The 25,439-nt window shown below is 39.3% G+C and overlaps 1 protein-coding gene across 1 annotated transcript in view; it reads left to right on the forward strand.

Moving 5' to 3' along the window:
- Positions 1 to 25,439, forward strand: part of CPAP (centrosome assembly and centriole elongation protein) — a 38,487-nt gene that overhangs the window by 601 nt on the left and 12,447 nt on the right. Inside the window, exons 2-9 of the mRNA XM_006146720.3 lie at positions 955 to 1,431; positions 1,918 to 2,041; positions 5,490 to 5,786; positions 14,497 to 14,608; positions 15,734 to 15,836; positions 16,122 to 17,754; positions 21,789 to 21,921; positions 24,226 to 24,391. Of these exons, the coding sequence (XP_006146782.1) occupies positions 1,021 to 1,431; positions 1,918 to 2,041; positions 5,490 to 5,786; positions 14,497 to 14,608; positions 15,734 to 15,836; positions 16,122 to 17,754; positions 21,789 to 21,921; positions 24,226 to 24,391 (2,979 nt within the window). The 5' untranslated portion in view covers positions 955 to 1,020. The remainder of the gene's footprint in view (positions 1 to 954; positions 1,432 to 1,917; positions 2,042 to 5,489; positions 5,787 to 14,496; positions 14,609 to 15,733; positions 15,837 to 16,121; positions 17,755 to 21,788; positions 21,922 to 24,225; positions 24,392 to 25,439) is intronic.

Here is a 25,439-nt window from a genome sequence, read left to right on the forward strand (position 1 = left end):
GGAGATGGCCACGCTGCAATCCCTTCTCCATTCTCCTCTGGGGATCTTGGGCACGCACGCACACACGCCCGGCGTGAGTTTAAGCCGCTGGGTCCGGGACTCGAACTGTAGTTGACTACGTAGGAGTCCAGCGACATAGCCATTACACTAACTGCTGGTCCCCCAACTAGTTACTTTTCATGGTCCAACCCAGGCTTTGAATTTGCTTTTTGTGTCTGCCACCCCCCCAACCCTGCAGGGAGCTTCCCCCCACTTCCCCCACTGCCCTAGAGCATGTTTACGGAGGGCTCAGTGGAGGGTTCAAGGCTGTCAATTTGTTAAATTTTAAAAATTGTTTTGTGGAGGTATAATTGATATACAATCAAAGTGGCACATGTTCATTGCGTACAGTATGAGGATTTGGACACCTGCATACTCCTGTCAGTCAGATCTGCTCCAGGAATCCGACCCATGGTGGACTAGATGCCTTCCATTCTTCCAAGGCACTTGTGTTTTTGTTGGGCTACAGCAACTGGACTGGATGTTAGTTTTTTTTTGTTTTTAGTTTTGCCACTGGGTGTGTGCACTTGCTAGAGAGGACAGACAGAGACAGTGAGAGCGAATGTGAGAAATCACTCTTCAGGGAGAATACTGTGCTCCAATCCCTTCTCCATTCTCCTCCTGGGACTTGGGGCACACAGGCACACTTGCACACTTTTCAAACCACCACGTCTGGAATTCAAACCTTGGTTAACCTTGTGGGAGCCTAGCACCTTACTACCACACCGCTTGCTGGCCCCTCAACTAGAAGATAAAACTGACATGTAGCTTAATGCCCAATTGCTTTGCTGATTAAATTTTTTTGTATGTGAAACAGTCAATGAATCTTCTTGCTGGGTTGAATTTTGCACTAGTTTTGGGTACAGTATCTAGTAGCTTTAACTAATACTTTTTGTTGGCTGTCTTTGTTTACAGATGTTGGAAATCAGTAGCTCTTTTAGCTTTTACAGTATTTAAATATAATAGTGTCATTGGACTCAAATGTTCCTGATGCCAACCTCTTCAGAATTAAACAGTGGGCAGAACTTCTTGACCCAGTGGATGACCAATCCTTCTCGGGCTGGAGTCATATTAAATCGTGGCTTTCCTGTTTTGGAAGTGAATGAAGAAAAGCATGCATCTGCAGACATTTCTACAAGATTTCCTATTAAAGCCACACATTTTTCAAATAGCTTCAGCTTTATAAGTGAAGATTCACTTCATGAAGAACAGAAAACAGATAAATGTGAAACCCATACAGTCTTTCCTTTAATTAAAACAGGACTACCAACAGTGGCATGCCAGGATGCTGCTGGACCCCAGAAAGATAACAAAAATGACTTTATCCCAGATCTTGCAAATGAATTCAAAGAAGTGGCTTATAAAGATCCACTTTTTAAAAAACTTGAACAGGTACACTAGATTTGGTATTTGTGTTGTTGCAGGTTTCTGCTTATGTAGAAGTCATCTGTTCCAGGTCCTCTTGTTTCTTCCCCTTTACCGTGAACTCCTCCAAATACCAGATTCTGTCATTTGTGAGATATTAAAATGTGTTTAATATGTAAGATATAACTATAATCCTTAAGATAATTTAATCTCTATAAATTGCTATCTTGTTTGCTAAAAGTTACTAAAAGATGTTAGGATTAGTTGATGATATAAGAATCAAGATTTATATGGTTTTTTTCTATTCTTAGTTGAGGTAGCTATTATAATTCCTTCATAAGAAATTGGATGTTGGACTTTTGGTGGTAGGTTTTAGTTACTTAGGGATCCCTCTCTGAAACTCTACCAGGGATGAAGGAGAAGGGCTACAGGAGGGATTAAGATGAATGTAAGGAGCAATGGTCCAGAAAAATGTGAGGTTAGATTCATAAAGCTAATTTTTTGTTTAAAAAGCTGAAAGAAGTCCAACAGAAGAAGCAGGAACAATTGAAGAGGCAACAGTTAGAGCAACTACAGAGACTCGTGGAAGAACAAGAGAAGCTGCTCTCTATGGTCTCTGGGCAACACACGCTTCCAGGTGGGTTTTGCTTACACAGGCCCTTCAGTTAGTATAAGAGACACATACGTTTCTGTCAAAGTTGTTCTACAGGCTATATCTACTATTCCTCTGTCATGTTGCAAACTCCAATTTCTTTTCTTTTTTTGAGAGAGATTTTTGTTGTGTAGTATGTGTAATTGCTGGATAAACAGAGGCAGAGAGATGGAAAGCAAGAAATCACCCACCCACCCCAGGGATGGCCATGCCACAATCCCTTTTCTTCCAGTGTCCTCTCAGGATTTTGGACACACATGCATACACGTACCTGGAGTGAGTTTTAAGTCTCCAGCTCCAGGACTTGAACTACAGTCAACTATGTGGGAGTCCAGTGATTTAGCTGTTACACTATCTCCTGGTCCCTGCAAACTCCAGTTTCTTTAGGAGCCAGGGAGGTAAGTGGGAGATGGTGGTGGTATAATAGAGCTGGGACTCTGGCATCCTGTAGTTCCTGTGCCCTGCTCACGGGTATTCATGTTTATTTATGAATTTTTTCAAAGCTTTATTTATTTAATGATGAGAGAGAGACAGACAGACAAACAGTGGGACATCACCCCCATTAAGGTCTTGTCGCTGCTATCCACTCCAAGCCTCAGGTATGAGTTCAGTGTACTCAGGTATAGTTACTCAGGTAGATTTCGGACATAAACCCAGAACCTTCCCATGTGGGTTAGCCTTGCAGAGCAGTGCATTTTACTGCTGCCTCACTGTCCAGACCCTGCATTTATGTATTTAAAAAAAAAAAAAAAAAGGCTCATTAGAAAAGCCAAATTTGCCCTAGAGCTACAAGTACCCAACTCCTACTTGACGGATGAAAACTGTTTGTGTCATGAAGGTAAGTATGACTCTGCTCAGCTGACAAGCCATATTAATATTTCCCGTGGTAGTAGATGACAGTGTTCTGTTGTATGCTACCTCAATTAACAGAAAGCATCATGCACTTAGCAAGGAAAAATCCTGTGGAAGGGTGATCTGGAGCAGTGGTTTGAAAGTGTTTTGATGATACACCATGATAACAAGAATAATTTAAACCAAGATTCAGTGACAAATTTCATATCGGTCTTTTCTTTCTTTTTTTTTTTTTGTTGCTTGCCAGAGGATGTGTGCATTCATGAGAGAGAAAGAGAGAGGGAACAACCCCCCACCCCCAACGGGGTATGTCATGCCACAACCTTTTCTGCATTTCTCCATCCTGTCAGGAGTCTGGTCACACATGCACATGCACATTTACCCAGCATTTTTTTCAGCCCTCCAGGATCAGGACTCAAACTATGGTTAGCTGTGTGGGATTTGGCTCCCCATACAAAGGAGAACATGTGTGTATCTTTTTTTTTTTTTTTAAGAGATTTTTGCTATAGGGTGCATATGCTCGCTAGAGAGACAGAGACAGAAAGTGAGAAATCACCCTCCCACCCCAGGGGGGATGGCTATGCCACAATCCCTTCTCCTCCATTCTCTAGGGGTTTTGGGCACACATGGACACGTCCCGGGTCTGAGACTCATGGCCAACCACATGGGAGTCCAACAGTGTAACCATTATGCCACCTGCTGGTTTCAATGTGGATATCTTTGTTTTAAAAATAATTATTTATTTAATTGTATTTATTATCATTATTATTTTTTAATTTGCTATAGGTTATGTGTACTCACCAGAGAGAGACAGAGAGAGAAAGCAAGCTGCCAGGTCTGGGACTTGAACTGCAGTTGACCATGTGGGAGCCTAGCGCCCTTAACTACCATGCCACCTGCCAGCTCCCCCCAGCATGTATCTTAAAATATAGTTATGTTTCCCTTAATGATGGCATATGTTCTGAGAAACGTATTGTTGGGTGGTTTTGTTGTGTGAAGATCATAGAGTGAACTTACACTAACCTAGATGGGATAGCCTGCTACATACCTAGACAATATGGTATAGTCGAATGGTTCAGGGTTTTCTTATCGGATCCATAAATATTTAGATGTGGGGCAGGCATTGCTGTAGAGGAAGGAGGTTGCAGCTGATAGGAGGTTCCACCAGCTCTGCCTGATTTCCTGCTCATATCTGTGGGCTGGGGTAGATAAATGATTGGTTGTAGTGGCTATTTTATAAAACACTTTCTGTTATGTCTTCATTTCCAAGTTGAGGTGAGAATCAGAGAAAGGGCTGGCAGCAGATAGGACATCGAATGTGCCACTTCTCTGAGAAGTGTAACTTTGAGACATACAGCAGGGGACCCTTCTGTCTGTCTGTTATGGTATTTCAAAAGCAGAGGCTTAGAAACAAAACACCCGAAAAATAATACAAGAAATTTAGAAACTAAATAAAAGTACAATAAAAGAAAAAGTCACTGTTTTAGTCCACTTTTCTGTCACTAACAACAGAATACTACATTGGATAATTTATGAAGAGTAGAGGTTTATTTAGCTTGTGGTTTTGGAGGTCCAAGGTCAAGAGACTGCATCTGGTGAGGGTCCTCTTCTGGTGGAGACTCTTTGCAGTGTCTGAGGCATGCAGGACTTATGTGGCAAGAGTTTGTGTCTGTGTCCCAGTCTGTGTCTTTCTCCTGCTCATAAACCCACAAAGATTCAGTTGTGGGGCACCACTCTGATGGCTTTAATCCTAATCTTATCCCACAGGCTCCACTTCTCAATCTTGTAGTCAGATTAAGCTTCCACACTTTTAATGCTGTCATAACCAAATTTCAACACATGAATTCAGGGGGTAGGCACATTCAGTGCAAGCAAGTATCTATAATTTCACCACCCGGTGATACCAAAGTATTAGGGGTAATTTAAAGGAGAGATACTTTTACCAGCAATTAATCATTAGGGAACAAGTCAGATAAATAGCGTAACTATCTGCCTTGGTGCTCCGGGTCTGTCTTGTCAGCAGACTGCAGAGTGGATGTCTGTATATTCCTACTCCTGCTGGAGTTGGACTGTGCTGCAGCTCTGTCATGCACACGTGTCCAAAGAAAGTGTAATGCAAATACATTCTTTCTTAAAATCATGTGATTTTTCACTTTAGAATTTAAAATTTCATGATTTAGTTATTATTTAATTTTTTAATTGCCAGAGGGTGAGTTAGCAGAGAAAGAGCAAGAGAAAGCACTCCTCGGTGGGGCATAGTCATGCCGCAGCTTTTTCCCTTCATCCCATCATGATTTGGGGAACACATGCACATATTACCCCCTGTGCTTTTCGAGCCACAGGGCTCGTATTCGAATTGCACTCAGCCATGTAGGATCCAGCTCTGAATGCACAATACTTAAATCATTGCACCACAGAGGTGGTCCTCATGACTATGTTAAACACATTTTTTTCCTAATAAGGAGAAAAAAAATAATTTTTTGGTTTGGAGACTACTTTGTGGGGTGGGAGTGGGGTCACTGCTAGGCAGAATGAGAAAATGTAGGGAGTTCTCAGCTTTGTTGATTTTCTTGATTATTAGGTTTGACTTTACTGCCTGATGATCAGAGCCAGAAACACAAATTTCCAGGAAATTCAACCTCTGGAGAGAAAGCCACGCCCTTCTTACCATCATATGTCTCCCCTAATCAAGTCCAAGAAAAATTGCATGCTTCGGACATTTTACCCAATCAGCAAAGCAACTTCTGTAGAACCACTCATCAGGATTTTGTCTTAACTTCAAAAAGTGGTGCTCCCAGTTTGTTTTATGAGACACAGTATCAAGAAGCACTTGAGAAGAAAAATGATTCAAGGGAAGAAAACCATAGCTATCCTCCAGGTGAGTCGCTTGTATTTCTCGCTTCTTTTGTTAGCTAACAGTGTCACCAAGTTGTCTTCAGGCAAGAGAAGGCTTTTCTGCATTTTCCTATCCTCTGTGGATTTAATTATGAGGTCCCCCATGCTGCATGACCACCAAGCCTGAATGGGCCCTTGGGCTGGGCCAGGATTGGGCTTTCCAAGAACAAGTGCAGTGCCCATGCTGACTTCAAACTGTGCATGTAGCTGGGGGTCTCAGAAAGGGATGCTGTGTGTCTTACATGCACCATTGTTCTTTGAGAGCTTAAGAACAGTTTAAAGTTATTTAAGTGTGTGTGTGTGTGTGTGTGTGTGTGTGTGTGAAGCTGAGAAGCCTAACAGAAGGTGTAAAATGTTAGAAATAGGTTGTTGGAGGATCTATTACTCATAAAAGGAATCCTCCGACCCAGCATTCGGGTTGTCTTCACTGTCCTGCTGTATTCCCAGCACGGTGCTGCCAGAGATCTGGTACTCAGTGTATGATGGCATAAACTCATGGAGCTCTTTGGCATTTCTGGTGCATTTTCTTTTAGTCCTTTTTTAAAAAAAAAAACAAAAAAACCCCCATTTTTTAAATTGGTAAAATCCCATTTCTCCCTGCCCACCTCTCTCTTCTGTTTACATTGTTGTAATCATAGACTATCATATAATAATATTGTGTTCTTTTTCCACTCAATTGAAAAGTCTTATGGTAGATTCTGTAGTCTTCATAGTCATATTTTAATGTTTGCCGTCACTATAGCCATCAAATAACCTGTCAGTATTTAACATTCTTTGTGGAGGACAGAGTTGTTTTCTAGTATTTAAAAATTTTTATTTGGTTTTTAATTTTAATGACATTTTCATTAATGTGCTCTTTTGACAAGTTATAGAAAAATGCAATATAACAAAAGATATTGGTACTTAAGATTATATGTAATGTATCATTCTTAATTTAGAGTTACTTCCGTGATACAGAAAGGTCGTATTTTTTTTTCTTCATTTTCATACAATATACTTCCCTAACCTTTTATTTTAGACAATTACAAACATCCAGGAAAGTTGGAAAACCACTTCAATGATTATTAATATATTCTCCACCTAGAGTCAGGTTAATATTTTGCCATATTTATTTTGTCACTATGTATGTATGTATGTGTGTGTGTACATATGTATGTGTTTTTCTGTTTTAAGCTCCATGAAAGCAAGAACAATGCTTATCTTTCTATTTTTAAAGTTTATTTATTTATTTCCTCCATGAGAGACATTAAAAAAGAGACAGGAGGGGGAGAAAGATGGTATTGTCAATAGGTCCTGGTACTGTGATCCAGTCCCAGCCTTTAGCCAGCTCTGGATCACGGGCAGCTGTGTGCCAGCATACTCAGGGAGGTCTCCAGACGTGAACAGGAACCTTCCTGTGTGAGATCGCCTTGCAGTGTGTCACGTTTCACTGCTGTGCCAACATCTGGCCCCTATCCTATGTCTTCTGTTATAGTTTGTTCCATTGCTCATACTAGAAAATACCTTAAACCAGATAATTTATAAAATTAGAAGTGTTTATTCAGGTCTTGATTTAGGTGTCCAGGTCAGGTGCCTCCTCTGATGGGGATCTGGCAAAGTCTCAAAGCTTCATATTGTGAAAGTGAAAGCAGAGAGGAGAGGCTGCTTGTAAATCTGTCTTCTTAAGAAGAGAGTGCTGGATTAGGCGGGTCCTTTTTATGAATAATGGCCCCCATAACAACCCATTTCTCACATTTTACATCTTCTATCAGACTTCCCAGCTCTACCACCCAACACACATAAATGAACTTCTTATAAACCTATCAGAACTTAATCATGGTGGCCTTACCCTAATCATCTAATCACTAATCTCCCAAAGGCTCCACCTTTCAACCCCATAATTGGATCAAGCTTTTACTTTCTTAATCCCATTACAGTGAAATCTCAACAAATAAATTTTGGGAGGACACAGCCATAGCATAACTATCTCTGTCTACATTTATATGTATATAATTGCCTGAGTCATATCACTTGAAGTGGTTTCATACACACACACACACACACACACACACACATACATATATACATATAAGTAATTTTCTGATATGCAGACGTTATGTTTTTTTTTAACATATAAAAATTTAATAAGAACTGCAAAGCTACATTATCATGCAATCATTTTGTTCATGAGTAAAGCAGAGGGTCAGATTCTTCCATAGTAGTTACTTGGTAAATCGTTTTTACTATGGTCAAAGCATGAGCAAAGACTACTGTTGTAGAGTGCCACCAAATGAACGACCACCAAAGCCAGATTAAGTTTAAAGGAATGTCCACGGGGAGCCGTAGGGGTTTTGGGCCCCGTCAATCCTCAGTTTCAAAGGCCAGCATGGACTTTAGAAGTCCTGAGCTCCCTTCAGAGATCAGTGCATTCTGTTTCTGTTGACCAGTTCCACACTTGGGGACAATGTATCAGTAGGGAACATAAAGATGTCAGTTATGGGCATTGTTTAATGCCCGGGTTGTCTACTTCGGAAACAGAGTTTTTTTTGAGGCAGTGGCTCTGATCTGGGCTGTGTCCAGATCGTGCCCTCGAAGAAGTTTCCAGCCTTCAGGATTACCATGAGTGACTACTGGAAGTCATTTAAGTGAAAGTTAAATCAAAGGTTAAGGTGTGTTGACGAAAAAAATAACCAACTGTAAAATTAATAATTAATGTGGTTTATTTCCAAGTCAAATATGAGTGACCTAGGCCCGGAGAAGAGGCATATATGCCTTTCTCGGGGTGATCATGTACACGGGTTCCTTTTATTTGTTTTTGAGATTGACAGACAACATTTAGTGAAGAGATTTTCCATTGGTCTGGCCCAAAAAGGCAGGATATATGAAAGTGGGGGCTTGTAGGTTATAGGTGGGTTCCACAATTTTTAGGTTGGTGATTGGAAGGGAAGATCTGTGTCTTGGGAAGAGATTAGTTAAAGAAAGGCTTAATGTACATCTCAAGGAAAAGGGAAGTTCTGTGTCTTGGGAAGAGATAAACGAAAGAATATACTGAAATCGGTTGAAATATACATCTCAAAGATACTATGCCAGAGACAGGGGGTAGGAAGAATACTGTTAATAGAAAATAAATAGTTTGTTAATGTTTGTGGGCATGACTTCCCTTTTAAAAAGATTTTGGAAAATAGGAAAAGTAGACTTCTGTCCACAGGTGCCTTGTCAATTTGTTATATTTTTTTGAGTTATTTGAGAACTTTTAAAACATATTTGTTCTGAATTGTAAGAGCTCTAACACTGAGAAGTGAAACTAAATTCCAGTAGATCCTGTAAGGAGCAGTTGAGTACTAGAGGACGGAGCCCAGTTTATAGGTTTTACAAGGCATCTGTCTTATTAACTACATAAAAACCCTAGTTGGAGAATGTAGTCTTAATCTAAATTTTTATTTTTGTAGTTAGACCTGTTGATCATTTAACTAAGGGGAGAGTCCAGTGGGGAAGAGGCCTAACTTTAAGAGAAACAGGAGTACAAGCAGGCAGGGAGGGAGGAGGCAGCCAGGAGCTCCTGCCTTAACTTGTCTCACCCGGTTCCCTGAGACTGTTACGTTGTTGGATAGGAGTTTTTAGCTTTTGTCTTTGGTTAATTTTGGCTTAACAGTTTAAAACCCAATCAGTTCACATAGAAAATGAAAATTTTACCCAGTTAAATGATTAGATTTTTAGAAACCACTTGTAAGAGTACATTTTTTTTTCACTTTTTGTGAATTTCCTTAAGGACATGACATTAGGATTATAGCCATAGTTAATGCTCTGGCAAAAATTTATAACTGACAAAGAAATTTGGCTAGTAACCAGTTTAACATAATAACTTACCACATGACTGATAAATATTCCATCATAAGTTTTTGGGAATCTCAAATTATTTTGGAACAATACATATATAGACATACAAATACATATCATATTTTTAACATATAACAAATACAATGTCATTTACTAAAGTTATATGAATTTAAAAAGCATATAAACCAATTTTTATGAGCACTCTTTTAATAAGCCAAATCGAATAGAATTTTTGAAGGCCTTTTTCACACAGACATGACATACAACATACAGTACATAACATGACATATTAGATGTATGCATGCACACATATATCAGGACCATAAGGGCCAATTTCCCTGGGGTTATTTTGACACTAATAAGACAATTCGCAGAGATACACTTCTAAAAGTCCTGAAAGTGATCTAGAAAACAGTTAAGGGGGGCACATGTAAACAAACAGACTGATGACTGTCCCTGACCATCTTGACAAAAACAAGACTGACGAAGACTAGACAAATCAAGACAGTGCACCCAAAGACAAGCAGGGTGATGACTGGTCCTGTCCCATTTTTAAAGACAAGACAAAGCAAGACAGTGTACCCAGAAATCACTGTCACCAGAGACCTGAAGTGCTGTCACACTTGGGCCCAGGGACCTGGAGGTTCCGCTGCGTCTAGTCCTAAAGTTCCACCAGGAGAGCTCTCAAACCAAGATAACTAGAATCTTACCAGATTCAGGCGCCACCAGAGACTTCAATTTCTGATCCATGTTTGTGAGGCCTCCTTACCCCTCTTGGGATCTGGAACATGGTGTAAGGAGCATCCTCATTGGGGCATTATTCGGCCATTGTAAGGTTCCCAGATCTTGCTGGGGCCTCCAAATGTTGTAGAGTGCCACCGAATGAATGACCACCAAAGCCAGATTAAGTTTAAAGGGAGTCTTTATTAGCTGGCCAGCGACTATAGTCTGAGGCTTTGGGGGGTGGGGGAATGCAAGAGTCAGAATTGTAGCCCCAACTGAAGTTGGAGTAGTCTTTTTATAGGTGGTCAGTTACCCGGGGTTTCTATGTAGGCAGTTACAGAAGCTGAATTAAGCAGGTTATTTCTGAGGGGAGTAGGGTTTCCATGCAAGCAGTTACATTGTTAAACAAAAGGGTTTCTCGATAGTTAGCAAAGACAGTAGCAGGTACAGGATTTTGTCCCGGATGTGGTTTTAGCACTAGCTATTTTCTCATGGGAAGAGCAAGCAGGTTTACAGAAGCAGACAGCCGTGTTAGGGGAAGGGTACAAAATGGAAGAACATTTGTTCATGTGCAAGATCTAATATGTAGCCTTCCACGCTACCACCAGTTTTCTAATTAGTAATGCAGGTCCTGAAGAGTAGTGTGCAGGTACTAGCTCTTCTTTTTTTTTTTTTTTTTCTTTTTGGCATTATGTTGTTAAAACATCATTCCAAATGTTTCAGCATACATCAAATAAAAAATTAGGACATTTTACTGTATAACCTCAATACCAATATTATACCTAATAAAATTAACAATAATTCCTTACTATTCAAGTCTATTTTAGAATTACTCCATTACCTTAAAATGCCTTTTAAAGGTTTTTTTTTTTTTTTTAAAAGCCAGAGTCCAATCAAGTTCATACATTATATATTGGTTATTATATCTATAGCCTTTTTTTGTTTTGTTCTAGTTTTTTTTTTTTTTTTGACATAGGACGTGTGTGCTTACCAGAGAGATACAGAAAGAGGGAAAGTAAGAAGTCATCCCATGGGGGGATGGCCACATTGCAATCTGTTCTCCTCAGTCTCCTTTTGTGATTTTGGGCACACATGCATGTATACTTGGTGTGATTTTTTTTTTTAATATTATTTATTTACATTCACTCACTATACATCATTACAGCAAACAAAATGAGATTTCCCATCCAGAATACACTGTATATTGGCTCAATCAAGCACGTCAACATACGTGTTATTGTCAACAAATAATTTCCATTTGTTTCCTATTTATTTTGTTATTTTTGCCATCCTTGATTCCCTATCTCTCACCCTCTGCTGTGTCTCACCCTCCTCCCACACTGTCTCAGGTATCCATGGTTGCTTTCTATGCAATAGAAAAAAATGCCCCCCCCCATTTTATTTATTTGCTAATTGATCTTAATTAATTTAAATACTTCCAATAGCAAGTGCAGCTGATATAAACATATCCATGCACACAAGTCTGACTTTAGGCATACACCTCAGTGAGTAGAATGAATATACTATAAAGTAGCATCTAGTTGGGGCTATATAGCTTACTGCAGTCATCAAATATGTATTTTTTTTTAATTTCAAGAAAAATAGTTTTTGTGTTTCTTTTTTTCTCTTGAAACGTCCCCTAATCATTGTCACAGAATACAAAAAGTGGTTTCCCATCCAGAATATGCTACATAGTGGCTTAATCATATATGTTATCATCAATAATTTTTCATTTCTAGTTTTATTTACATAATATTCCATTTCTACTTTCATGTATATATGTTTTTTACCCCATGTCTGACCCTCTGCCCTATTCCACTCTCTTATTACACTATCTCTGCTGTCTACAGTTATCTTCAATTCCTTTTCCCCCAACATTTCGTTGATCACACAATAGCATAAGTAATCTAACTACTTACAAAAGCAAGTTCAGTTGATGGTTTCAAGACAAGCAGTTTTGAACTGGTAAGGATATTTCCTTAAAACTTAAAGCCTGGAAACAGGTTAGTTAGTATTCTGTTCAAATAGTAGGTTCATAAACCTATTTATAGCTCAAAACAGGGCAAAAACTCTTAAAACTGGACAACAAAGCCTAGAAAAAAAGCAGCAATATATTTTTTTTCTTTTTTTGGAGAGGTTTTTGCTATAGGGTGTGTGCGCTTGCCAGAAAGACAGAGAGACAGAAAGCGAGAAATCACCCCCCATGGGGGATGGCCACGCCACAATCCCTTCTCCTCCATTCTCCTCTTGTGATCTTGGGCACGCACGCACACGCGCCCGGCGTGAGTTTTAAGCCATTGGGTCTGGGACGCGAACCGCGGTTGACTATGTGGGAGTCCAGCAACATAGCCTTTACGCTAACTAAAGCAGCAATATTTAAGTCAAAAGTCACAGAATGCCATTTCACCAGTTCAGTCTCGTGTACTTAGTCTATCTTATGTGGTGGTTTGATCTTCCCAATTGAATTCTGGGATACAATATTCAACTCCAGACTTGTCCCTATGATTAAGTTGGCCATTTTCTTAGTTTTTGAACTCTTATTTCTGTGTGACTACATTTAATTTTCTGGACATAGCACTCCCTTGAGAACTGCTTGGAGATCTGGTCTGGTGCTAGTAAATTCTTTGAGATTTTGTTTACCTGAGAATGTTTTTGTCTTTTCTTCCCATATGAAGGATAATCTTGCCGGGTATAGTATTCTCAGTTGAAATTGCTTTTCCCTTAATACTGTGAATATATTTTCCTATTCTTTCTTTGCTTGCATTGTTTCCAATGAGAGGTCTGCTGTTAGTCTGATGGGATATCCTTTGTAGGTAACATGCTGTTTCTCTCTTGCCAGTCTTAATATCTTGTCTTTGTCTTTGTGGTTTTGGTCAGACTGGCTATAATGTATCTTGGAGAAAATCTGCTGGATTTTTCTAGACCAACAATTTTCTCTTCTACATCTGAGATTCTATTTTCTGTATGATCTAGTCTGCTTTTTATACTTTCAAGAGAGATTTTGACTTCCTGTATTACAGTCTTCATCTCTTACAGTTCCATTTGATTCTTTTGTAAAGTGTGTATTTCCTCTTTTAGATCTTGCAAGAGTTTCCTCACCTCTCGGAACTCGTCAGCTCCTTTCTCCTTTCTCTTCTGCAGTTCATTGTCTCTCTTCTCTTCCATCTCTGTTAGCTTTGCCATTATGAATGTTCTAAATTCTTTATGATATTTTCATTGAACTGTTCGTGGATGAAGAGGAGTTATTCTTTTCTCTTGGAGGAGAGGTATTTTCTTGCTTTCCCATATTTCTTGTGGCTCTGTGGTGTTTTCTAGTCATCTGATGGAAAGTGTGTTTCTTCCCAAACTTGAAGTTCAATCTGAGTGTCCAGGAACATGCAGAAAAGGAAACAGAGAGAGAGAGAGAGAAACTACAGCAACAAAACAAACAAAAAAAAGAAAAAAAAGAGAAGAAAAAACTAATTTTTTTTTTAAGAAAAGCAAAAATTAGAAATTAATAGTTCTCAGGAGCCATGAAGGTGCCGTCCTCTGAGGCCTGCTTCCTTGCCTCTCCTGGGTTGGGAGGAGAGAGGATTATTAACAAGATAAAGGGAGAGGAGGGGCTGAAAGCTGAGTAAATGCATTACCTTAAAACTTTTTAAAAAGGAAAAATTATAAAAAAAAAAAAAAGAAGACAGAGGCAGAGGTAGAGGCTTGAGGGAGCTCCTATCACTGGAGTTTGTGGGCTAGAGGCTGAATTATCATTAGAAAATCTTCATTTCTTTATTCCCTGAAATCACTAGTTCTCAGGAGCCATGAAGGTGTCTTGTCCTTGGTGTGAATTTTAAGCTGTTGGGTCCGGGACTTGAATCACGGTCGGTCATGTGGGAGTCCAGTGCCTTAACCATCATATCACCTGCTGACCCCACCTGTAGTCTTTTTTACTCTAGAAAAATTATGTGTCCTTTTTTTTTCATGACGTCTCAAAGAATTATGAAGTGTCTTAGTTGAAGTTTTACAGTTTTCATTGTATTAAAGAAATCCTTGAGTGTTCTAAAATCTTTGGCATCTGTTACTGATAATTAAATTTTTTTTTAGCATAGTAACTTGTAAAATTCATAAGTTTTAAGGCTTTAATCTTTTTTTGAACTAAATTGTTTCTAATTTTATTGTAGGAGAAGATATTTTACCATGTTGGGAGAAAACAACAGAACAGATTCAGGAAGGAAATGATATAAACTTAAAAAAAACTGGTTATTCCTCACAAGTAGTTAATGTTGAAGAAAGGTATGGTTCATATTGAAAATAATAAGAAGTCTTATAGTTTAGTATAATAGCTAGCCTTTATTGTGCAGTTTCTTTGTTTGAAAGATTCATGCTTTTATTATTTTTGCTTTAATACGCATGTAAGCATAAAGTTGAAGATATAACCTATCACACATACTGTTGAAATTAGAAATTGGGGAAGATATAGAAGATAATGTAGGCTTGGCATTGTTTTGGAACAATTGAGCGAAGTTTTTTCATTTGAGAGAAACATGGTTAAAATTAATTTTCTCAGAAAAAATTAATTTTCTCTTGAATAGTTAAATCCTTTTATATTGGAGGAGAGAAAAATTGAGGATTAATGTTTCATATTTGGTGTCACTTATAAACTACAATTGCCTAATTAGTTTAGTCATAGAATTTTAAAATGTAGCAAAGTATTTTATCTTTTAAATAGGCTTATTATATATTTGAAGTGTGTTACTGTTTGTTATAAGCAAAATGATTTTTCTGATTATTACTCTACTCATATTTTTAAGAACTTCTTAAATTAAAAAAATGCATATTTAATGAATTTTTTTGAAATACATTTAAAGTTATATAATGTTTGTTACTCTAAAAGTTAATCTACAGTCAATAGATAGATTTCAGAAGGGCCATGAGTACTCTTAAATCATGTGCAGAGTATTATATATATATTTTTTTTAAGAATTATTTAATTTAATTTTATTTATTCATTCATTTATTTTAATTTGACTAGAGAGAGACACAGAGAGAGAAAGGGGGAAAGCAAGAAAGCAAGCCACCAGGTCTGAGGCTTTTATTTATTCATTCATTTATTTTAATTTGACCAGAGAGAAACACAGAGAGAGAGGGAAAGTGAGACAGCAAGCGACCAGGTCTGAGGCTTGACCCTTGGTTGGCCATGTGGGAGTGTCTAGTGCCTTAACTACCATGCCACCTGCTGGTCCCACAGAGTATTATATATTTCTGTATTTTGGGAGGTAGAGGGAAATTGTAGCTTTCATTAGATTCTCAGAGGAGGTTCCTGACTCTGAAAAAGGCTAGTTCTAAGTGTTAAGTGGTCTATGTCAGTCACACATGTAATGATTTACATGTTAAATAATGTTGTTTTTTTATTGTTAGGCCTATTAAAGCTGCTATTAGAGAAAGGAAACAGACATTTGAAGACTACTTAGAAGAACAAATTCAGTTAGAAGAACAGGAACTGAAAAAAAAACAACTAAAGGTTCGCATTTGTACTGTTTTGATGAAATTAAGTTTTTTTTTTTTAATAGGGATTTATTTATAATTTGCTTTAAAAATAACTCAAAATTAGATTCTGAGTTTGTGGCAGCATGGACAACATAGCAATATTCTATTTGAAAGAGTAGGGGCTTAATGGCATTTGATTAATTGCCACTACTCTGGATACTGAGGCTGGCGGATTTTGACATAGTGAGACCTTGTCTAAGTTAAAACCAATAGCAACAAAAACTTCAGAATTAATCCAGATATTGTCCTTTCATTTTAGGAAGCAGAAGGACCATTGCAAATCAAGGTGAAACCAAAACAGCCATTTTTAAGACGGGGAGAAGGTTTAGCTAGATTTACTAATGCTAAATCTAAGTTTCAGAATGGGAAAGAAAATAAGCTAGTGAGTAACCAGAACACTTCAGAGGACCAACTGGTGTTTAAAGTAGAGAGACAACAATTCCACCGGAAAACTGCTCTTATAAATAAAGAACTGTCTGCAGAGAACTCTACTGTTAAAAAGGACAATAAAGTTAGAACCAAAAGTAGTTCTAGCACACTCAGTCAGAAGCAAAAAGTGCCTAAGACTAATAACAGGAAAAGTCTCTCTCCAGCAGGATTGAAAATACAGACAGGGAAAAAATGTGATGGGCAATTTAGAGACCAGAATAAAGAAAAAAAAGCCGAATCTACTAATAAAGAAAATGTGCCCAGGTGTATGAAACCTTCTGAAACCAGTTGCAAAGTGTGGAGTAAGACACAAGGCAAAGACAGACTTCCTCTCTCCACAGGGCTGCTTGGCAGCGTGGCGTCTGAGAACCCAGTATGTAAGACTGTGAAGGAGTTGGAATCTTCTCTTGACCTTTCTCTTCAGAAAAAGTTAGAGAATTGGGAACGAGAAAAGGAAAAGGAAAATTTGGAATTAGATGAATTTCTTTTTTTAGAACAAGCTGCTGATGAAATATCATTTTCTAGTAACTCCTCTTTTGTACTGAAAATCTTAGAAAGGGACCAACAGATCTATAAAGGCCGCCGGATGTCTTCCACCCCTGTCAAAGCTGGGCAGCAGGAGAAGACAGATCCAGTGGAACTCACTGGTAAGTGTGACCACAGAGAGGACCGGGACCATCCTGCATGTGCGAGTAGGAATGAGTGTGAGGCTACATCCAAGCAACTTGGTTCAGTGTCCTCATCCCATGGAGTGATGGAACGATCTGGTCAAATCAGTAGGCAAATCTTCCAAGTGACCACTTCTGAAAATCAGACCCAGTGGGACGCAAGTGATGATGACGGGAGTACCAACAGTGGTAGTAGCTCCGACTCTGAGGAACAGCTCGATGTTACTATAAAACCAACAACTGAAGACAGAGAGAGGGGTTTCAGCAGCAGAGAGGACAGTCCACAAGTCTGTGATGGCAAGGGGCCTTTTAGGGACCCCAGGACTCAAGAAGAAGATAAAAGGAGAGACATTGATCTGGATTTGTCTGATAAAGATTATAGTAGCGATGAGTCTATCATAATAGACAGCATGAAAAATAAAATGAGTCCTTCTGAGTCCTCGAGAAGACCCTCGTCTCTGAGTAAAATTGACTTTGATGATGAAAGAACTTGGACTGACCTGGAAGAGAATTCATGTAAACATGACATCATTCTTGGGGATGAAGCCATGTGTGAGACACCTCAGACACACTACCCTAGTAAGAGTGAAATACAAGTTCTGGATAAAACAATAAAAAGGAAGGTCGCTCCAGTCAAGAAGGGAGAAGACAAGGGCAAGCCCAGGAGGAGCCAGAGTCCTCCTCCTCCTTCAGAACTGATGATGAAATTTTTCCCTGCTTTGAAACCAAAACCAAAACCAGATTCACACTTGGGAAATGAACCCAAGTCAAACATAAGTCAAGACCAACCACCTGGTGAGTGGAGCATTATAAAACATGTATTAGAATGTTACAAATTTAACATTGGTTTAGCAGCATATTGTTAAAATCCTAAACTTCTTGTTGCTCAGTGGAAGTCAAATTAATGGATGCTTTGTAAATCTTTATTTTGTGGGTCTAAATAATGTAATAGTTGTTAATTTAAGAGAGTTTTGTGAATTTTTCTTTCAGAATTTTTGAACTTAAACTTGTGTTTTAACTTTCCCAAGGCTTTAAAATTACTTACTTTATTATGAAGTGAGCTGTTATTTAAGTTTCTTTTTTTTATTTTTTAGGGAGAGATTTTTGCTATAGGGCATATATGCTCGCCGGAGAGACTGAGCGACAGAAAGTGAGAAATGACCCCCTAGGGGGGTGGCCATGTCACCGTTCCCTCTCCTCCATTCTCCTCTTGGGATCTTGGGCACGCACACATACGTGCCCAGCATGAGTTTTAGGTTTCTGGGTGCAGGACTTGAACCATGGTCACTATAAGGGAATCCAGAGACATAACTACCTGTTTAAATTTCTTTTATAACCAGAGGATACCAAACTAATAGTTTGTGTCTCTGTAGGCACTTCGTGTGGACAGCTGTTTTTTTGTTTGTTTTTTTTTTGACTTTTTGTTTTCTTTGCTAGAGGATGAGTGCACTTGCCAGAAAGAGAGAGAGGGAGAGGAAATTTCCTGTGGGAAATGGTCATGTTATAGTTCCTAATCCTTTATCTCTCACTGTTTTGGGGAGAGATGTGGAGGGCATGTGCTGGTGTGTTTCTTAAGCTGCTGGGTCCAGGATTGAACCATGTGGTAAGTCACATGGGATCTAGTTGCCTTATCAACTAGACCACAGAGCTGTCCTCGACTTTCTTTTTTCCCAAAGAATTATTTTATCTTCATTTATTTATTTAATTAAAAAAATTAATTAGACCAGAGAGGAAGAGAGAGAGAGAGAGAGAGCGCGCACGCAACTGAGCCACCAGGCACAGGATTTGAACTGTGGTCAGCCATGTGGGAGTCCAGCACCCTTAACCACCACGCCTCCTGCCGGCCCATGTCCTTGACTTTGTTAAATTTAAGTTTTTGCTATAGGGTATGTGTGCTTGCCAGAGACACAGAGAAAGAGAGGGAAAGTGAGAAATCATCCCTCATGAGGGATGGCTATACCATACTCCCTCTCCTCCACTCTTCTTTCAGGATTTTGGGCACACATGCACACGTGCCTGGTGGTGTTTTCTAGATGCTGAGTCCAGGACTTGAAATGAGAAGTTGGCTATGTGCAATCCAGCACTTTAATCAACACCATACCATCTGCTGGCCCACTGACTTTTTCTTTAAATGAGAGGCAGATTTTTTTATTTTTAAATTAGCAGGGGATATATGTGCCTGCCAGAGAGAGAGAGGAAAAAAAAAAATCATTCCCCAGTGGGGCATGGTTATGGTGCAGTCTATCTTCCTTCATTTCTCCATCCTGTTGGGATTTGGGACATGCACTTACCTGGTGTGTTTTTCCAGCCCCTGGGGCAAGAATTCGAACTGCAGTCAGCCATGTGGTATCTGGCACCTATGCGCAGTGCTTAACTACTGCATTACAAGCTGGCCCAAGAGAGATAGGTATTGTTGACAGAGTCTCCGTGAGTCGCAGTCTTCCTGCCCTAGCCTCCCAGTTAGCTAGGCCAACAGGTATATGCCACTGTGTCCGGCCTATTCAGTTTGGCCTGACCTCCTGTGTAACCTAAGCCATTGTGCAGTGGTGCCTTCCTGCTTGCACCACTGTGGCAAGGCTGTTGCTGTGTTTTAATTCTTTTTTTTTTTAACCACCTCGTCCTAGGCCCCTCTCCCAGAGGTATCAGCATTGCCATTTCATTTGTGTATTCTGAAAAGAGTCCAAGCATATAAAAGTTTATATGTGAGTGTCTCCTTTCTATATAAATGATACATGCTTTTTACTTACTATCTTCTACTTTGCTAATGACAAGAGTTGAATATTATTCTTACTCATATATACAGCTGTCTCACTCCATTTAATGGCTTTGTAGTATTGGACTTTGTAAACTCACATCACAAAACTTCTATTAGATTATGTCATATTGTAAACTCTGAATGTGTATTAGTATGTAGGTGCTTTAAAGTATAAACGATATAACTTAAGCTATTTTTAAAAATGCTTATTTAAAAAAGTAATATTTTGCAGAAAGTTTGGAAGCCTAAAAAATATAGAAGCAACAATATTTATAACTAACTACCCAAAGGTAGTTGTAATACAATTTTGGGATGTTTCATTTCAGTCATATATGTATACTTTTTTTTCCTTCTTTTCTTGAGAGAGATTTTTGTTATAGGGCATGCGCACTACTCACCAAAGAGTCAGAGAGCCAGAAAGCAAGAAATCACCATCCACCCCACCCCACCACCACACCCTACCCCACCCCACCCCCCGTTGTGGCTGCACCGTAATCCCTTCTTCTTCATTCTTCTCTCAGGATTTTGGGCATCACACACATGCATCTGGCGTGAGTTTCAAGCCACCAGGGCCAGGACTTGAACTGTAGTCGACTATGTGGGAGTCCAGCGCCTTAACCACCATATCATCTGCTGACCCCTTATACATATTTTTTTCATATGATGGAGACATAACTTGAAATCTGCCTTATCCTTTCAGCCTTATTATAGAGGTCAGTTTATTTTCTAAAACGGTAGTACTAACTGATAAAATGCTTGTTTCTTTTCTTTTTTTTTTTTGTAATTTTCCAGAAGATGGCTGTGCTGGCCAGAGAAAGAAAGAAAGAGGGAGAGAGAAAGGGAGGGTGGATACCATGGGGAATGAGAACACTTTAGTCTACTTTCCCTCCTTTTGGGATTCTGGGCATTCACACGTGTGTGCCTGGCATGCTGTTCAAGTCACTGGATCCAGGACTTGGAACTATGGGATCCAGTTCCTCAACTACCAGGCCATGGACTGGCCCTAAAATGCTTATTTCAATTGAAGTACAAAAGTGCTGGTTATTTTAATTTTTAAAAAACAATTTTTTTCTTTCTCAAGCTTACTTATTTTTGAGAGGGAGACTGCAATATGGTCGGTTTTTTTTTTTTTTTTTTTGAGAGATTTTTACTATAGGGTGCTTGCGCCCATGGAGAAACAGACAGAGAAACAAAAAGTGAGAAATCTCTTCCTGGGGGATGGTTACTCCACAATCCCTTCTTTTCCATTTGCCTCTTGGAACTTTGAGCACGCACACACAAGTGCTTGACATGAGTTTTAAGTCACTTGGCCTGGGACTCGAACCATGGTTGACCACGTGGGAGTCTAGCACCTTAACCACTATGCCACCTGCTGGCCCTTCAATATGGTCTTAACACCATGATCCACCCCCCAGCCTTTAGCCAGCCCAAGATCATGGGCATGCATGTACCTGCTATACTCCCGCAGGTCTCCAGACTTGAACCCTCAGCCTTTCCATATCGCTCAGTCTCACAGAGCATTATTGTTGCACCATTCTCTGGCTTCTAAACAGCAAATCTGATAAGGAGAAAAACTATATGTATTCCTATGGTTAGCAGTAGAAGATAAACTTTTATTTTTTTGTGTGTCAATTAGCCCTTTAAATCTATGAACTATTTACTCATATTCTTAAGCTATTTATAGCTCTACCTATCTATCCATTAGGTAGTGGGAAAAGTCATAACCAATTTTTCTGTGTTTGTCTATGTAAAAATGTGTCATGACTTTCCCAACAATCCAATATATATACTGGTCTTTTTAAAAAGTTGCTGTGAATGATTTAATGTGTGATTTTGATTCCTTATATAAGGTTAAGACTGTTTGAGGTAGAATTATTTAATTCTTCTTTAAATTTAGACTGCTTTCCTCTGGAAAATCGGCTTGTTTAATTTCTTTCTCCACTGTGTTATTCGAAGCATTGTTTCTAATACATTTAATGGCACAGGCGTGTCCTTGGCACACTGATAATAGCAAGCTAGGTTTCTGCTGTGTCAGGCCTTTTGTAAAGTTCAGAATTTATGACCTGTTTTATAGGTGACAGTCCTCTATCCCAGGCTTTGAGAGAGAAAGTTATTGAATTGGAAACAGAAATAGAAAAATTTAAAGCTGAGAACACATCTTTAGCTAAACTTCGTGTAGAACGAGAAAATGCCGTGGAAAAACTCAGGTATGTTTGCATCTATAAGTCAGAGGAAAAAAATACAGTGATTTGGTTATATCTTTCAGACTGTATTTAAAATATTCAAAGCATGTTTAATCAGTCCAACAAATGCAAATGTAAAAGATGTGAAATCTATATCACATAAGTTTAAAAAAATTTTTTTGTTATAGGTCTGTGCTCTTGCTGGAGAGAGACAGATAGGGGAAAATGAGAAATCATCCCCTGAGAGGATGGCCATGCCACAATCCCTTCTCCTTGTCTTAGGATTTTGGGTACACACGCATATACACCTGGCATGTTTTTAAGCTGTGAGGTCCAGGACTTGAACTGTATAGTTGGCGATGTGTAATTCAGTGTCTTCAACCTAAACACTACTGGCTGGTCCAATATTTAAAAAAATTTTTTTAAATAAAATAATGCAGTGTAGTCAAAGATATGCCAATAGGGGAGTTCTCTTTGTGGAGAGATTGTATAATAAATCGAAATTTGGAAAGCATTTTGGAGCTGTGACTTGAAGTGGTACCTTGACTAGTAAATAGTTTCTTAAAACTACTGTATCTTTCAGGCATTATCATTTTTTACATATGAGAATACTTTAACAACAACAACAACAACAAAAAACAAAACAAAAAAAACCCAAACCAACTCTTTTTTCACAGTGGGTTTCAAGAAGTGATGCTGTCCCAATTGGTGTCTGTGACTCCTTCTCATCTCTTTTCATATCACCAGGGTGGACATCGTAGTCTTTAAAATCTTGCCAACCTGATAATACCATTTTTCACCTCTTTTTTTAAAACTTAATTTTTTTTTTACATTTCTTAAATTTGTATTTGATCACTTCATCTTTACAGTGTACAAAATGGTCTTTTTACAGCATGGATGCAGTGAATATTGATTAATTCAAAGATACCACCATAAATATCTTCATCAACAGCCTTTTCAAAGTTAAAGTTTATATTTCTTTAACTGATAAAGTCAAGTTTATTTTTATATTCAGTGGTCGTTTGTGCTTATTTTGTCAGTATCTTCATGGCATTTGCTCATTTTTTCTGGTGGGAATTTTATGCAGATGAATTAATATCAAATGTGCGGTGAATATTCTTCCCCCAGTTTTTGCCTTTAAATATATGATTGTGGTTACATTATTGGAATTTTGAATATTTAGTGAAACGTGAATATCTTTTACCTTTTCTGTCTACTCTCCCTCCTGTGGGGTGCTCTTCAGTTCGAGTCTCTAGATACCACATGGCAGCTAGTGTGTCCCAAATCAAGTCTCTTGCCCACATCTCCTACCTTATTGCCTCATCAGTCTTTACCTGGAGGGCTGATAAGAATTTCAGATTGGTTGTTTATAAATGGTTGGCTCCTGCCATCTCTCTGTTCTTACTCTTCCCAAAACCTCCCCTTTGCAGCAGTGACAAGCCTGTCCTTTCATCTGCCCAGGCCATAAGCCCTGGAGTCCTTGAGCCTACTCTTGTTCCACACCATTCGGCACCATCCCCACACTCCCTAACTAGTGTCATGGCTCTTCATAAAAGGCCAGAGCCAGCCCTAGGACATGCAGCTCCTCTGAGACACCTTCTTCTTCTTTTTTTTTTTTGAGAGGATTTTGCTATAGGGCGTGTGCGCTCACCAGAAAGACACAGAGAGAGACAGAGAGACAGAAAGCAAGAAATCACCCCCAACAGGGGATGGCCACACCGCAATCCCTTCTCCATTCTCCTCTCGGGATCTTGAGCATGCACACACACGCGCTCGGCGTGAGTTTTAAGCCACCGGGTCCGGGACGCGAACCGCAGTCGACTACGTGGGAGTCCAGCGACATAGCCATTACACTAACTGCTGGTCCCACCCAGCGTGAGTTTTAAGCCACTGGGTCTGAGACTCGAACCCCGGTTGACTACATGGGAGTCCAGCGACATGGCCATTATGCCAACTGCTGGTCTCCCACCCTTCTTTCTTAACCTCCTTACTTTATTTTTCACCTTAATGTTTCTGTAGTCCATAGGCTTCACCTATTTATCTTGTTTGTTACTGGCTGTCTCTTCCATCAGAATCTAAGGAGGTTGATGGGAGGGAGGGTTTTGTTTTTTCTTAATTTCCCACCCCAGCAGGGGCCTGCTATGCAGTAGGCCACAGAAGGTGCTGATTGCAGGAGGCTTGAGTAAAGTACTGGCTGATCTTTCAGGCCTGTAGATTCAAAAGGGGGTTACTGGAATGGCAGCTCCAAAGTGGTCACTGGCTTCCATTTTGATACCACATGTACTGAGATGGGACCCTTACATGGTAACATGGTTTGGTCATTTTTAGAAAAGAAATTGCAGACTTTGAGCAACAGAAAGCAAAAGAGCTGGCTCGAATAGAAGAGTTCAGAAAGGAAGAAATGAGGAAGCTACAAAAGGAACGTAAAGTTTTTGAAAAGTACACTACAGCCGCAAGAACTTTTCCAGATAAAAAGGAACGGGAAGAAATACAGGTATGCCAGTTCTCTGGACTACTCTCATATTATGAAGGTGACAATCTTGTAAGACTCTCATTAGAATTATTTGATATTTCTTTACTTCTTAAAGAGTAAAATGTTGGGTGATTAGGAAAGTCCTGATGCATTTTGCATAGAAAAACAGAAAAATACATCATGACTATCCTGACAGCCCAATATATCAGTATTTTTCTTACTAGTAAAGGCTTACTAAAGGCTTCCCAAAAATGTTCCTGATGATGACATGGGTGAATTAATAAGCCAGGAGTTAGAACTTTACCAGTGCAGTGACATGTTAATCTTGAGCCACCACCACCACACACTGTTCGTTCTGCTCATGTAGAATTCAAGGACAGCATCCTAACTAGTGTCTGGTTCTAAACCAGGCCACATTAACCCAGGCCACATTATTGGTCCTGTTCATTTCAGAGTTAGAAATGGACATGGTCTAGCTCCAGGTAGTGGCACAGCAGTGACACAGTGCTCTGCAGTGCTCACATGGAAAGGTCTTGGGTTCAAGTCCTGAGGTCTCTCTGTATATGCTGGGCTGGTTGAGGCTGGTTGAGGCTGGTTGAGGCTGGTTAAGGCTGGAGTCAGTTCATGGTGTGAAGACCCTATTAGTAATGCTTGTCTCTATTACTGTCTTTCATGCTTGGGAGAAATAAACTAACTATAAAAAAAGAAATGGGGCTGCCTGGTGGTCTTCCGTTAAGGCATCTGAACCCCACATGGCCATCTACATGGTTTGAGTCCCAAAAATTGGTGGCTTGAAAAACACACTGGGAGTGTGTGTGCATGTCCAAAATCTTGAGAGGATGGAGAAGTGGAGAAGAGAGGGAGAAATGCAGCATGACCACACCCCATGAAGGGTGCTTTCTCTTTCTTACTTTCTTCGTTGAGCACACATGACCTCTAGCATATTATAAATTAAAAAAAGAAACAGACATGATCAGAGAACTGTTTCTTGTTAAAACTATCAACCTAGAAAAAAACATAGGTGATCATATATGTGATATTGGCATATATCACACTTTTTTAGTTTTTT

The sequence above is a fragment of the Tupaia chinensis genome, unplaced genomic scaffold, assembly GCF_000334495.1.
Source record: "Tupaia chinensis unplaced genomic scaffold, TupChi_1.0 Scaffold000186_1, whole genome shotgun sequence".
In the NCBI taxonomy this organism is placed as follows: domain Eukaryota; kingdom Metazoa; phylum Chordata; class Mammalia; order Scandentia; family Tupaiidae; genus Tupaia; species Tupaia belangeri.